The sequence below is a fragment of the Camelina sativa genome, chromosome 16, assembly GCF_030686135.1.
Source record: "Camelina sativa cultivar CO46 ecotype springtype chromosome 16, ASM3068613v1".
Taxonomy (NCBI): domain Eukaryota; kingdom Viridiplantae; phylum Streptophyta; class Magnoliopsida; order Brassicales; family Brassicaceae; genus Camelina; species Camelina sativa.
In genome coordinates, this window is record NC_141895.1 from 6,873,774 (window position 1) to 6,889,411 (window position 15,638).

Consider the following 15,638-nt stretch of genomic DNA (forward strand, 5'->3'; position numbering starts at 1 on the left):
CATCCATGTCTTCTTCGTTCATCAGATAACTGAAAAATTAACTGTTCTAAGCTTTTGACAAAAAAAAAAAAAAAAACTAAGCTAACGAGAGAGAGAGAGAGAGAGAAAGATAAGCTATGAAAGGAGAGAGAGACCGTACCAGGAAAATGGAGAGAAAGAGAAGTAGGAAACGGTGATAAATTGAGAGGAAGAGAGAATCCTAAGATTTTGAGACTTTGATACGGGGAAGAAGGAAACTGATCGTGGACTCTGTTTTTTGGTTCAGCTAATGCAAACGTGGTTTTCAAAACATGATTATCGGTTTACTAAGTCTAATCACAATTTTAGAGTCGTTATATTGTAATTAAAAGAGAATATATAGTTTGTGATGTTTAATGGAGAAAAATATAGTTGATGGTGTTCAGAAAAGAGGCAAAAAGTCTATGATGTTTATCGAAGAAGTAGTATAGTTGGGATAGTATACCAGAGTCAACCCATACATATATTGGGTTCATAAATCATCAAGTACCACAATTTCGACGTGGTTCTCCAAAAGTGAAAACTACTCCACTGCTCTTAGCATATCCCCAATATGATATTCTATAACACTAGTATGGATCGGTGTATCTTCAATATCAACGCTTTGATAGTTCAAATTCTTAACTCTAAAAAACAAAAATTGTGAACTTTTTTTTAAAGTCAATAATTGGAAAATGACAATTGCCCATTGGAGGACTAATTCTATTATTAGGAGATGTAAACATATTTCCTCCAAAACATATCACACAAGCTCCTTTGCTTAAATCTGTAAATTTTTTAAGAAATCATCATTGATTTTACCATTGGAGAAGGTTTTTCTTAACATCTCCCCTTACAAATCCAAAATTTAATAATAAAAAAATTGGTCACGAGTTCTTAGCATTGGAGATGGCAGGACCAGCCCGGCGCTAAACCACGTAAAATAAGGGTTTTAGACAGAAATATTTATTAACGGTTTTTGGAGCTTACTTTTGTAAATGTTTAATGGTACAGTGGTAAAAGTCACTTATCAACTGTTCAAAATCTTCGAGATCGAGGCAGTTAAGATGTAAATTTTAGCATTTTTGTTCTTTCAGTGTTTTTTTAGTTGGCCAATTTTTTGTTTTTTTTTGCTTAGGCATATAAAAAGCTTGGCCGGCCCTGGGAGGTGGTTTTAGATACAATGCAACCTTCCTCAATTGCTCTTATTATTTTAATTGCCTTACGGTCCAAGTTACCTTCTACATGTGCTGGTTGTGTGACCATAACTTCATTAAACCAAGTCCTATGTTTTATTACCTGTTGATTATTGTCTCGGGATCCATGGCTCCGGTTTTTTAATTGCAGTTTATAATTCCGATTAACTTAAATTAAACCGGACATGTATTTTATATAATAGAATTCTTTAACAAAAATCACTACAGTTTTATAGCATACCTTAAATGTATTAAAACATGCATCAGACGAGAACCAGTGATTTTCTTGAGACAAGGATCATTTGCTCAACAAGATATGTTATGTTGGTGGCCTATGCGCGTTAATTAAATTTCACATAAAGATTTATTGACCCATTACAAAGATTTGTTGAAAACTTGAAAAAAATCATGGATTGTGGAAATAACAAATCGTTTTGTCGACGAAAAACAAATTAATTAGTGATTTCAAACTCATGGTGTCAATAAATGTAAGAAACTGATCGAAACAACTGTCGTTGACTCTTTGCTAAACTCAATATTGAAGTAGGTATTAAAAGATGGTATAAGAGAGCATAAAGAAACCTAAGAAGAACAAATGAAGAAAGAAAGATGACAAGTTCTTTCACACTTACATCATTCGTAGTTTCTTACACCTTCCTCGTCATTTCGTTTTCATTCATAATTTCTCTTGTGTTCTAGACCGATGATAACATTTTACATTTACATCATCTTTCTTTACATCTGTCTAACAATAAAAACGGCTGTCTTTAGGTGATGATGTCTTCGAGCATGCTCAAAAACATTTTCCAGAAAATGGCAATATCCGTGGTGAGTCAGTCCAATTAAAATGATCCGAGTGAATATAAATAATTTCCAACAAATATTTTAAGGCATTAGTTAATAAAATATATATCTTACCCGAAATGAAACTCGGCTGGGAGCTCCAAACGGGAGAAATTATTTTTACCTGATCACTCCATGGAACGGAGTTTGTTCTACTAGTAGATACTGGTAAACTCAACTCTGTTCCATGGACTTATCCGGTTCACTTAACGGAATTGGAGACCATTGTGTGAGGAAAATGAGTTTTTGGAGATGATTTTAGAAAGAGGTGGTTGAGAGGGATTGTTGTTTTACAATGTTTATAGATATTGATAAGCAAAGTGGCAGAGAATTGTGTGGTTTGGATAGGAGGAGCTCTTGGGTGTACGAAAATACGTTGGCTATGGTCACTAAATCACGATGTAAGAACTAAATATATAGTATATTCAGTATACTAAATTGGGATAAAATACATTCAAAAGATAGGAGTTGGTTTGGAGTATTAATATTAAATCGGTCTATTATAGACCGTCTATAGTACTGATAGTATATTTACGTCTAGCTTTTATTCTTCTTTGGTCACTACTGCGGTGAATAAATACAAATTGGGATAAAATACATTCAAAAGATAGGAGTTGGTTTTGAGTATTATTAAATCGGTCTATAGTACTAATGATATAATTTAAACAAACCGTTAGGAGCCTGAAATATATTGATCCGGATATTTCAGTTTTCTCTAAAGAAAGAGCATGATGATTCTTGTTACCTCAAATTGCAGTGGCCGGTTTAAATGGATTTAAATTGAGCGGGATCGAGGTGGTAGAATCTGAAACATATGAACGGTGAAGACCTTGAGAGTAAGAGAAGGTTTCAGAAAGTGAAAGACGCATATTGTATTAGTGAGGGTTTGCTCTTATTTGTAGTGTGAAAGGGATTAGTTAGAAAGAAGAAGTTAGCGGAAAATGGGCCTTCGAGAAGATCATGCAATCATAACTGAGAAGCTGGATGACTTAAATTCTCTTGAGTATATATATGTTAGTTAGAAACCCAAAAGAAGAGAATGGGGAATGAGGAATGGCTTAGGTGCTCATATTCATTTGGCTAAAGGTACCTTTGGGTTTATGCTAATTAAGACAGAAAAAGAAGCTTCACAAAAGGGTAGAACTCAAAATATATGGGGTAGAAAATGGAAGTAAAAATCTTGTATACGTAAATTATTCGTTTTTGTTGGTTCCTTTTATGTAATGTTTTGCATTCTTCCTTCTTGCGAATAACCAAATTACCCTCTAATTATGTTGAGTCGATTGAGACACCTTTTGCAGGACTACACATGAAATACATAATGAACGTTAATGAGTTGGATAATATGAATGCTCAGAATAATAATAATAAATAATAAATAAAAACAAGTAACGATAAGTATATGCAAATGTTTGTTTGCTTTCATTAGTCCCTTTGTGGTTACTGGTTATGCTTAGGGCTACTACTTCTCATTATTTAGTATGTGTTTAACACCTTCCTAATCAAAATATATATTATGGACATTTTGTTCTAGGAACGTTGTTCGACAAAATGGTTGGGCCAATCCTTCTTGAGCTTTTCGTACTTTGCCAATGAGAATTAAAGTTTATGATAATTAGTACCAAATGGATTGGGTTTATAGTGCTTGTTAATCGTCTAGTTGAAAATGGAAATTTGACTCAGAATAAGCTTACAATAATCTTTAAATTTTTAAATTTTTAAATTTAAGATTATATATTTTAACAAAGTTATCCTTAAACCCGATTCTATCAGGTAGAAGAACCGTGCTGTCCGAACTAGGGGAACGAAGTGAAGCCACAATCCATAAACTTATGTAATTCATCTTCTGATCGGGTTTCAAAAAAGTAACAGTAATTTACTAATCGCACAAATGTTTCCAGCTTTAGTAAAGTGTTAAACTCCAACATAACAATTGTTCTCTAGCATCTTATGACCACTTTCTTCAAAATGAATGGTTTGTACGATCTAGACGGTTCAGCTCGATGTTTACCCGACATGCTTTTCCTAATGGGCCGCACGTACCAATTCGCATGCATAATATTTTATTGTTCAATATTTATTGGCTGTTGTCATTGTTGAGGATCAGTAGGGCACGACTAAAAAGGCATCAATTTTTTTTTTTTTTTCAATGTCGACATTAAATCATGGTTCTTCTTTGATTTCCTTAGTTTTTCTCGGTTCTTTGATTTCCTTACTCTAGTTTTCTTCGGAATTTGAGATCTATGTTAGGCTGTGTGGCTAACAAAGAAAATTGTTTTATAGCTTTGATTGTTTTTTTTTGTCTTCATGATATAAATTTGATATATGACAGTTCTTTACAACAACAAATATAAGGTATATAGTCCCATCCGATGGCTTTTTTTTTTTTTTTTTTTTTTTTACAGTTTTAAGTAAATAACGAGACATAAGAATTATAGAAGAGAACAAAATTCATAAAAGTTATTATGTCCATTATAAATATTCATCAAGGACGAAAAACATACACAAGATTTTGCTAGATCCACCAGAATTTATATGATTTGTTCACATAAGGGTCTAAATATCTAATTTTTTTATAATGTGTTTATATTTTTGTATGAAACACTTAAGTACAGATACGTACTCCATCCTAACTCATATATATGGTTGATATCACTTCGCTCTAAGCCTCTAACTTTTACGTACTTTTGTTTCAACTTTGACTTTAGCTCTGCCAATATCAAAGTTCATAAATACCTCTGGCTATGAACCTTCACACGTATGCATATGTGGTGAAAGTAATCAACATGGTGTTGGTTTGGGAATTAGTTCACTCAAGATTAACCGCTTCTAAAATCTGTTTAGTTAACCGGTACGTACATGAAAATACGAACGTAGGTTTCGATAAAACACTTTTTTCTTAACTCCACTAATTACCCTTAATTGTACAAGCAATTTCCACTAGATATTATAACTTATAAGAGGAGAAAATGTGTTACGGAATTTAAAAAAAAAAAAAAAAAAAAAAAAAAAAAATGTTGGAGAGACATCAAAAACTCTGAAATATAATAAAAAAAAAAAGGACGTTTCAAATTGTGGGAATTTGTCGGTTTGTGAGTTTTATCAGCAATTTGATATGACAAATCCTGACGGACGAATTTGAGAGAAACTACATTGCCAAAACAAGTCCAAAGTCCAAACTATATAAATCACTTTCACAAATTAATGCCAACAGCCAACGTATGATCTTTTCTATAACAGTGTGAGTTGTACAAAAAGTGACTCGACATACCATTAACACATATTTCCATTTACATATATAAAGCCACATTGATTAACAAGCAATCATCAAACTGTATACTGGCTTTCTAGTCTAAAGTGTCTCAAGTCTAAACCCCCAAAATCTTAAGTTATTGATTAATATCTTAAGATTTTATTAACTATGAAATATGCTAATCAAAACTGTTTCACACTAAGAACTTTTCTTACGTTAAGGCAACCTTCGTAAGTCGTAACCATAATTGAGTTTTTTTTCTTTTTCTTTCCCCTCTCTTCATTTAACTTTGATAAACATTATAAGGATTATGAGTTCATTGATGATTAAACTTAAAACAAAAAAATCGAATCCTATTTAGTTTATACCCCAATGTTTTAAGGAAAGATGTTAGAAACAATAAAGGCGATAACACTTTATACAATGCCCTTATTAAGACACGTCCGAAACACCTTCGCGTAGGTCATGTGTGTGTATACATATATGGGAAATATGGAGGGGGCACTGATAGAGAAAACGCAAGTACGGATTGGTGTACATTGTCCTACCGTTTCTTTTGGTTTGATGTGCATTATTGTCCCACTTTTACATACATTTGTGTATATATCTATATATATATATATATATAGTAAAGAACATAATAAAATATCTACAGGACTTAATATCTATGTGTGACGTCTCATATCTCTCCACATCAGTATTTACTCTTGTCCTCATGCTCTACCGATGTGAAGTTACTAAATTCCGACCAAAGCTATAACATATATAGGTCCCCCACTTTCACTTTTCCTAATCATATTGAGAATATTAAGTGAATATTTGAGGTAACAAGTTGTAAAGTGGACTAAAAAGGTCCATTAAGACATCGAGGTGTTTTTGTGTCAAGGCTTCGTGTATTCTTACATCATCTTGCATCAGAACAAAACAATCCTAGGGTTCCATAACAAACGCATCTGGTCCGTTGTGACCAAAAAAAAAAAGACACATCGGTCCATAAATATTTTAGATGATAATTATTTTAACCACCGATTCAAGTGTATTACTATATATAAAGAGTCGTAAATCAAATATAACAACGCTGAACCATCTTTTTTATAGCATCAACACTGAAACAACACATTTTTAATGGATATTTTTTTCGTAATAAAAAGTACTTCAAATTAAACTCAGTAGACCATTTTCTTCATTTTTATGGACTAAAACTAAAATTTGCCGAAATGTTTGCCTTTGCTCGTGTTGCAAGTTTGAAGTGTGTGAAATGTGAATATATTTTTCATTAGATGCCCATATCATAGCTAAAATCTTAAGTGAAATATCTGTTATAAATCACAAGAGTCCCTCTAGTGAACAATACGGTTTTATTTTGTAATATCAAGTAAATCAGTAATAACTACGGCATAATTTTAACTCCATTGCTCGGTCAATATCATCTGGAGGTGGCTTGGTTGGCAAGGTACCATCAGGGCTCCGTGGTGGTCGAACCCGTATTCCTCCTCTGCTCGTTCTAGAAGCTTACGGAACATAGGATGTTCCAGAAATATCAACGGGACAACGAATCTCTGTGTAGGCTCATGATACCCATCGACGGCTATCACCGCGAAATGACCTTCCTTCACATCTTTTGGGACAGAATCACGACCGTATTCTACAGAACACGGTTTCTTTGCCGAGGAAAAGCCTTTGATCTGCACCAATCTCTCTACGACATTCTTGAGCTTCACAATTCCTCCCTTTTTCTTCTTTGACGGCTCAATTGTAATCATTCTTTGCCTGGCCATGCTAATAGATTAGGTTTCCTTTGTTTCCTTTTTTATCTCGTGATTTCAGGTTAACTTGGCAAATGTATGTTTGAATATAGAAATGTTAGGAGGAGTACGTATATATAAGGAAGAATAGTACAAAGAGGATAAGAAAGAAGAGGAAGAAATAAGAAGGTTAAGTGAGTAAGGGAGACCAAAGCATGTGGCTTAGTTGGTTGTTTGCCTTCTTTTGAATTTTCCACGAAAGCGGATTTCATTGTAAGTTATAATTTTCTATTTTTATTTCTTTCTGGTTACCGTCTGTAAAATTAAAACAGAGAAAGCTCAACCATAAGAGAACTTAAACGACCTAGCTAGAAAACCCACTAAATTATGGAAAATACTTGGGTTTACTCATAGGGTGAACCCTTTTGTTCACTAAGATATGATTAGTTTTTAAGGTTGTTATCTAGTTTTATTTTTGAAGTGCCTTTAGCTTTTCAAACTTCTTACAAATAGTTTATCTAATTTTATGTTTTTTTTTTAATTGTTTAATGACTCAAAATTGTGTCTCATTTTTTCTTAGAGTGACTCCATTAATTGGGAGTATCTACTATCTACTGACTTACTGTATTAAAAAAACTCGTTGTATACTAATAATAATCTCATCTCACACTTGTCTTTTTACTACTTTTTAAAAAAATTCTGACAAATTTAAATTTAATAAAACAATTAAATTATATTAAAATGTTATTTTAGGTACTTGAATGAGTTTTTTCAGTTGAAACTACAAAGATCTAGGGGAAAAATAACTTATTTGAAACGATTAAAGATTCTACTAATTAATAAACGAATATGCATGCCTTATCTAGCTTTTGCTGCATCAACCCACAACCTTCAACGTACACCCGTCCTTGTGTATTACCGATAACATATGTGTTTTTTATTTTATTTTTGTGTTAAAATAACAGATGTGTTGAAAATCGTGTTTACAGAATGACCGTGAATTTAATATCCATACAGTAATTTACATGTTTATAAAAGTATACACTATCAATGATTTTTTTTATATGTAGGTTAGAAATCAAATTATAGTTATGTGATTTTCGTGTAGATGGACAGACGATCACAAAATTCATAAAAAAAAATCTTAGATTTCCGTGAACACTTTTTTACAGCACGTTTTTCAAATTTTGATCATATATTTATAATATATGCGTAATAATGTTTTTTTTATCAAACTATATGTAATAATGTATATTAATTAAATATTAAATTTAAAAGTTGAACATGGTGAGGGCCAACAAGCCAGACAAGTCCAACGTAATGGTAGAGTGATCTGACTGGTTGTGCGAAGACGGACAGATTCTAGTTGATCTCTCTCTTTTTTGAAATTCATGAAATTTTGGGTGTGTGACAAAAAAAAGTTATAATTCTATTAACATTTTTATGAATGATGCTATCCAACTGATCCAATATACCTCCTTTATTGATTCAGATTCTAATTGGTTAACCTTATTGGCCTTATTTCTTTTGAAACAAATAAAACAGAAAACCGAAAAACAAAACTCATGAGTTTTGTTATGCATGAAAACAAAAACTAAGCAAACAACGTCGCCGGCTATACCATTTCATCATATTTTTCACGTTCAATCCACATTGATCGTTTGTAATGTCATTTATATATATACGTATACACAGTACTTTGCGTCCTTGTGAACTGTATATATAGTAGCAGTGTATCACTAGCTTTGTATCTCTGCATGCAATGTCATGGTCGGTTTCGTACTACATTTATATCATATACATGTGAATTCAAAATGATGTTTTCAATTATTATATTTCTTTTGGACGGCTAAATATTTTCACATATTTTCATGTTTAATGACCCGTTTGAGATACTAATAATTTTTGTGATTATATTGTAGTTGTTATATATATAGACAATTGATCGAAGATGTACTGGTCATATTGTGTTTGTTATTTTGGTGTTTTTTTTTAAAATACACAAACACTTTACTTTATTATATATATATCATGATCTACACCTCGTTCAACTAATAAAACAGAAAATGCTAATAAAATAAAATACTGTTATTCGTCCACGAGCATCACTTATTAATGGATCCCACCTTGACATTTTCGTCTCTCTCTACGAATGAAGCTGTGTAATGTTGCTAATTTACTCAATTATTAACTTAAAGCTGTGTATATATGTTTATGTGTTAATTTATTATGTTATTGTTATGTAACGACACTTCCTCCCTAGGTGTAAGATAATAGGGCTTGATGCCTAGCTTCAATTATTGTATCAACATGCAATCCATGGACGTGTCATACAAACAGTGTCAGTCGAATCTAGAATGGGACGCAATCGATTCATGTGTTTGTCATGCGTACGTACGTTTATTTACCATATCTCTCCGAATCAATTTTCTTATCTATTGAGTACAACCAATGCAAGGCTGCAAAACCATGCACGTATCCGAGATAGGTTAAGACCTATCTTTCCCTTTTCTTCAATTTTCTTTGTTCTTGTTCTTATTTTTCTTTGTTATTCTAATTTATATATGCATTTTCTGATTTTTTTTTATAAAATGTGCCACAGAAAAATCTCATGAGCAATAGTGATCTTTGCATCAAATCTATATATAAAAGAAAACTGATTTGAAAAATATTTTATTATGACATACTCTTTTTAGATATATATATTAGCTTTGTCAAAACGTCTGACTTATTATCATGCTTTCATTATACATCTTGGAAAAAAAGAAGACATAAATTATGGGAAGATTTATTATTGTAAATCTAAAAATTATAAAAATTTGACGTCAAAAGAAAAAAATTAAAGTTATGCCTTTTTCACCTACCAGTTGTATGTGGGGGAAAACGATAAAAATACAATGATTTTTGTTCTATTATGATAAAAATTATATTTTGTTATACGAATTCCTGATCAACCTTCCAAACGATAATAAACCCATTATTCAACACAAAAATGAGACGTTTAAGTAAATTACATACTTACGCACACTAATTACCTCGTACCAACAATAATAGGTTTTGAAAACAACAAGTTATACCATAACATAAGAAAACAGTAGTCGGCATGCAACACGGGAAAATGTAGCAATAGAAGAATGGTCCTTGTCCAAAATAGACACTTTTGAACGTCAGTCCAAGGAGAAAACTTGTTTATAATATTTTAGAACTACGTGACTATAGCAACACCATCTTGACATAATATGACCTAGCTAGTTGATTAGACATATGATTGCGTAAATAATTCCACGTTCTGCTTCTGAATTTATATTATTGGGAAGTTGGGAAAAATTTGCGAAAAGGGCATATAAATGTCGTTGGCAGTGCACTGTCCATATTAAATTTTGAAAGCTACTTGACTATAGTCTCCGCTATAACCGCGGGCTGGTCCGACACGGTCTTTATTTGTTTTTCGTCTTCTTGTATTCGATATATATGGATTTTGCACTTTCTGTTCAACTCTATAGATACATTAAGAAAAGGTAGGATATATGCAAGTGAATGAAAATTTGGTAGGATATTTTGATTAAGAAAACATTAACTAACAAATTAAGTTATTGAGCTATAAACAAAATTAAACGATATTATTAATATCATCTACAAATATCTAGATACAAAAGGAAAGGAAAGTATCTAGTCTATTGATGATTACACTAATTGGTGATATCATACTCTTTATGCCTAAACGTTGGACCCAATATAGCTTAGTCAACAAAAGTTTGAGATTTGTTCAGTTAACGGAAAAGAGATATTTTCTTTAATTTGCTTAAACGGTAAAGTTGGTTTTTGTTTTTTGTTCTTATCCCTTAAAGTATATGAAACAACATACATAATTTTTCATGCATATAGCATATATAGAATAATTAAGTAATTTTATATTTAGTGGATACTTCGGATCATGGTCTCTTAACCAACATGGTAAATTATTTCAACCAGTAGACCAATATAAGTTGGTTACCTCGTGATTTTTTTTTTGATTATAATGTTAAATTTTATTCAAACAAAAAATAACATTTTTTACAACTAATGAATCAGATAATAGAGAAAATAGAATTTAAAACTTAGAACATAAACTTGGTTGAAGGACTAAATGAAAACGTAAGTCACGTCCTAGTCAAGCAAGTTTACAAAATACGTATTTTAGCTTTTAAGATAGATTCATGTCTTATGTGCTAAATATCAACCCGAGGTGCATTACTGCAATAGAGTTAAACGAGTCCAAGGACCATATATTGATATATGTTCTTTAAATGTAAGATCTCAAACCTGATTTGGAGAAAGATTTTGCTCCGCACGAACTTTAATGCGCAAACACGCATGGATATCATATAGTATGTTATAACCAATATCTTATCGTGGGGCGTAAAAGCTTGAAACATGACATACAATATGTGTAAGGAACTCTAGTTGGACCAATCCGTATATCGATTTGTAAGAATAAGAACTAAAAAGGGCATGACAAAAACTAGGCAAAGATTACACCCCAAAAAAAAAGCTAGGCAAAGAGAAGCATTCCATAAATATGGTAAATCAATCGTGTTTATCAACAATCGCTTACATCCAAACAAACACCAACTAATTCATTATATATAAGGAGGTATCACTTACGTGTTTTTTTTTAAATAAAATAATAATGAAAAGTGAAAATGACGACACTATGGTTAGAACAAAAATCCAACGTTGGTCTAGAGGTTTCTAGCGGTCGGAGTCTCAACCCTTGTCTTGGTAATTGGTAGGTCTTCGAGCAATTATCCTAAGATTCGCTCTGAAAAACAAGATATTTGGGTAGAGCGGATCCGGATTACAGAATACGGGATTCGGATTGACAATATTTTAAAATTATAATAATATTTTAAATTATTTATATGATATTTATATGTTTTTCAGATTTTCAAAATATCTGGATGGAGAATATTTTTATTAATATATATTAAATAAATATCATATATTATTTATGTTAAATAATTAATATATATTAAAAAAAATTTAGATTTTATATTATAAAAAATGACCCCATTGGTAATATGTAATCATATAATTATAGATAGGGAAATTTAGCACACGTACCTCTTTTTGTATGTTTATTTTTTAAAATAACCCAATTTTCAAAACTATCTTTTTATTTACAAAATGACCAAATTACCTTTTCTTTGAGTTATAGCAAGAATAAATAGTCACCAAAATCAAAAAAAAAATTCCCACCAAAATTACAAAATTGGATTTTTCGCCAATTTTTTTAAAATTTATACCTTTAAAAAACTTTATAAAAACCTTGTAAACGTTTTTAATTTTTTTTAAAAAATCTTATAAAAACCTTGTAAACGCTTTTACAAAGTTTTTAAAAGGTGTTAAAAAGTTTTTTTATAAGCTTTTTATAAGGCATTTACAAAGTTTTTATAAGGTTTTATAAGGTTTTTAAATCGTTTAAAACTTTATAAAAACCTTATAAAAGCCTTGTAAAATTTTTTTGGCGGAACTTTTTTTTTGACAAAAAGATTTAGCGGGAAATTTTTTTTGAGGGAAAATTTGTTTTTCATTTTATTGATTAAAATATTTTCATGTAAGGGTAAAATAGTCATTAAAAATTAAAGGACAGCAAAAATGAAAATGAAAAAAAAATGTGTATTTTAAAAAAAAAAGGTATATCAAAAAGGGTATTTCTAACAAATTGTCAAAATAAATTTTAAAAATTAATTTTAAATATCGAAATATGTTAAATAGTATTATTTTTGGAAATATATATAGTGTGTGCTACAATTGTCTATAAAACTTGTTTTAATGCTATTTTTGAATATTTCTTTTAATACATATTACCTCCTCCTCTTCCTATATATATTACCATTTCATTGTTAAGAATTGATTACTTTTATCTTATAAAAGTTCTGGAATCTCCTGAATTCTTTTGGCAATACATAACAGTTTTTTGACTTTTTTTTGTGGCAGTAAAGAATTTACTTTTTTTCATCTATTTTTACTCTGTAAACTCCTGAAAGTTTTGGCCAGAAAGAACACTGTTTAACTAAAATTCTGGAAAATTCGGTCCTCACAATAAAAAACGTAGTGTCCTTGCAAATGCAATAAGCTCTCAAAATAATAAAATAGTGTATTTTTACTACTCATGTGATATCAGACCATCACAATATATCCGTCAGACTTTTCGTACTTCTTTTTCTTTTCTGTTCCCTACTTAGTTTATTTACCTCCCCCTATATATATATATCCATATTGTTGCGATATACTCCAAATGTTTTTGCTTGCCTCGAAAATCACATAACGCTGCAAAAGCTCTGATCCTCCTCACTGAAAAAACCAGTCATTGGGCCTTCTGGGAACCGGTAAGGCCCAAACCCATGAGTGCAACCATAACAAGGTAGAAACGGAGACCCGACTTTGGTGATTCCCTCTGCATTGTCTTTCTCTTTCTTCTTCTTCTCAGGCACGACGTGGACTGTTTTCTTCAGCTTACGTTTCACATCCTCTGTCACATTCTTAACATCCATCGCCCCCATGACTGTTACCGTTTCCTTCTCCTTGTCCATTTTGACCTGATACACTCCTGTTGACACATTTACTCAAATGATGTTAAGACAACGTTCTGTTTTGAGTCAAACTCAATACACAAATTAAGTTCTGTAGCAGTCAAAAATAATGGAAACCATAGGCGATAAATAACTCTGACCTTTGGTGTTACGGATAGTCTTGTAAATCCTCTTGATACAGCCATCACATGAGCAATTCAGCTTCAGTACCACTGTAGTCACAGCAACCTAAACAAGAAAGTCAAAAACAGATTATAAAGTCATAGCAAGTAATGTGAACGGCAAGATTAGCTACTTATCCAGTAGGAGCACCTAGAAGATAATGGCTAGTTGGCTACAGTACATTTCCTACAAAGGAATTGGGTTTGATCTGAGATGATGAATGTTACTTGAGCAGCAAGTAAGCCTGAGAAACATCTACCTCTTGATACTACGACCTTACTACATTCTAATCATAGTTGAATCAGCAGTTGTGGGAGACATATACAATCAATGGAGTGTAAACTTATGCAATAAATGTATCTGAAGCTGAATTTAGAGCATACCACAGTCTGAGTCTTATTATCATTAGACTTTTTCTCATCCTTCTCTTTGGTTTCTTTCTTTGGTTTAGGAGATATAAGCTCCACCTTCTTCTTGCTCTTCTTCTGCAGTTTCTCAGCAGTCTTCACTGGATCCTCCATAAACCCAATCAGAGTCAGCTTGTTCAAAACAGGTTCTGGCCTCACTGTTTCAACTCCTGAGACAGTTAAACCAATCAGAAAAAAAGTTAATGAGATTATTGAGCAACCAAACGATCATGAAACAAGGATCCACAAACCCATAAAACACAACAGATTCAACTCTTCACAGATCCTGCGTTAACAACATGGTAGAAACAGAGGTTTTTATGATTCTCAAATCAGATCTAAATCGCTAAAGGGTTTAACAAAACATCACAATCGATTCACAGTACTCAGAAACCATTACTAGAGAAGAAATAACCAAAAGAAGATTAAGACGAAGGAAGGAGAAGATAAAACGTAATATACAGAGATCAAAATCGTCAGGGGTTTAGGGTTTAACAGAGAGTTCACAGTCGATTTCACGATGCTTTCAAACCATATCAGAGAAGAAACAAACCAAAACGGTTAAAACACAGACGATTCGACTCAGATTCAGCACAACGTAACCACGAAAATCCAAAAAAAATTAGAAATCAAACTCGATTCTTGATACTGTTCCACTGTTCGATTGAAAGCAAAAAACGACTGTTTACAAAAAAAAACATGAAGAAGAATCATGGAGTACAGATTTCAATTTCTAGGGTTTATATACCTTCCAAACGACGAGCCAATCGTACGATTCGAGCGATACAACCATCACAGTGCATATCAACCTTAAGAACAACGGTGACTGGCGTGTTCTGTTTCTTCTGCTTCTTCTCCTCAGCTTCAACATGATCTCTGTAACATTCACAAAACACATTCTCCATCTTCGTCTCGATCGTCTTCTACAACAGGTTAAAAAAAAAAAAAAAAAAAAGAAGCACGAATCAATCACACAGAAGAAAACGAACAAAATCGGAGACGCATTGCAGAGAAAAAAAAATAAAAGCAGAGAGAGAGAACCTTTGATGAATCTCTGAGATTTCGAGTGTATCGAGGTTTTCAACAAACAGAGTGGGAGAAGATAGAAGACGACGAAAAGTTTCAGAGACGGCTGCGTAACAGAAGGGTCTGTGTTTATGTGTGTGTGTGTGGGAGGTTCACAGTACCGTACACTTTTGTTGTTAGGCCTTTCTCTTTTACTCAGCTTTTTTTTTTTTTTTTTTTTCCATTTTCCTATTTTTATCAAACTTGCATTAAATGAGGTACATTAAAATCTTTTTTTTCTTTAATAAAAAATATTGAAATTACCAAAACATTTTTGTAATTAGAGAGATTCGATTTTATTTTATTTTGGTTATGTGTGTCAGTGTGAAATATTGATACAAAACTTATATTTCTTTACAACTTAGGTGTAACAAGTTGAAAAACTGGACTAATAC

At 31.9% G+C, this 15,638-nt stretch overlaps 2 protein-coding genes across 2 annotated transcripts; both read right to left on the minus strand.

Annotated features, from left to right (window-relative positions):
- Window positions 1-6,578: 6,578 nt before the first annotated feature.
- LOC104750106 (protein SMALL AUXIN UP-REGULATED RNA 12-like) lies at window positions 6,579-7,156 on the minus strand. The gene has a single exon (XM_010471853.3). The coding sequence runs from the start codon at window positions 7,065-7,067 to the stop codon at window positions 6,693-6,695; it is 375 nt and encodes a 124-aa protein (XP_010470155.1). The 5' UTR covers window positions 7,068-7,156; the 3' UTR covers window positions 6,579-6,692.
- Window positions 7,157-13,131: 5,975 nt separating this feature from the next.
- LOC147925205 (heavy metal-associated isoprenylated plant protein 1-like) lies at window positions 13,132-15,095 on the minus strand. The gene is made up of 4 exons (XM_087490060.1): window positions 14,927-15,095; window positions 14,155-14,348; window positions 13,750-13,837; window positions 13,132-13,626 (listed from the first exon to the last, which is right to left on the minus strand). The coding sequence occupies exons 1-4, from the start codon at window positions 15,081-15,083 to the stop codon at window positions 13,337-13,339; spliced, it is 729 nt and encodes a 242-aa protein (XP_087346186.1). The 5' UTR covers window positions 15,084-15,095; the 3' UTR covers window positions 13,132-13,336.
- Window positions 15,096-15,638: the final 543 nt, after the last annotated feature.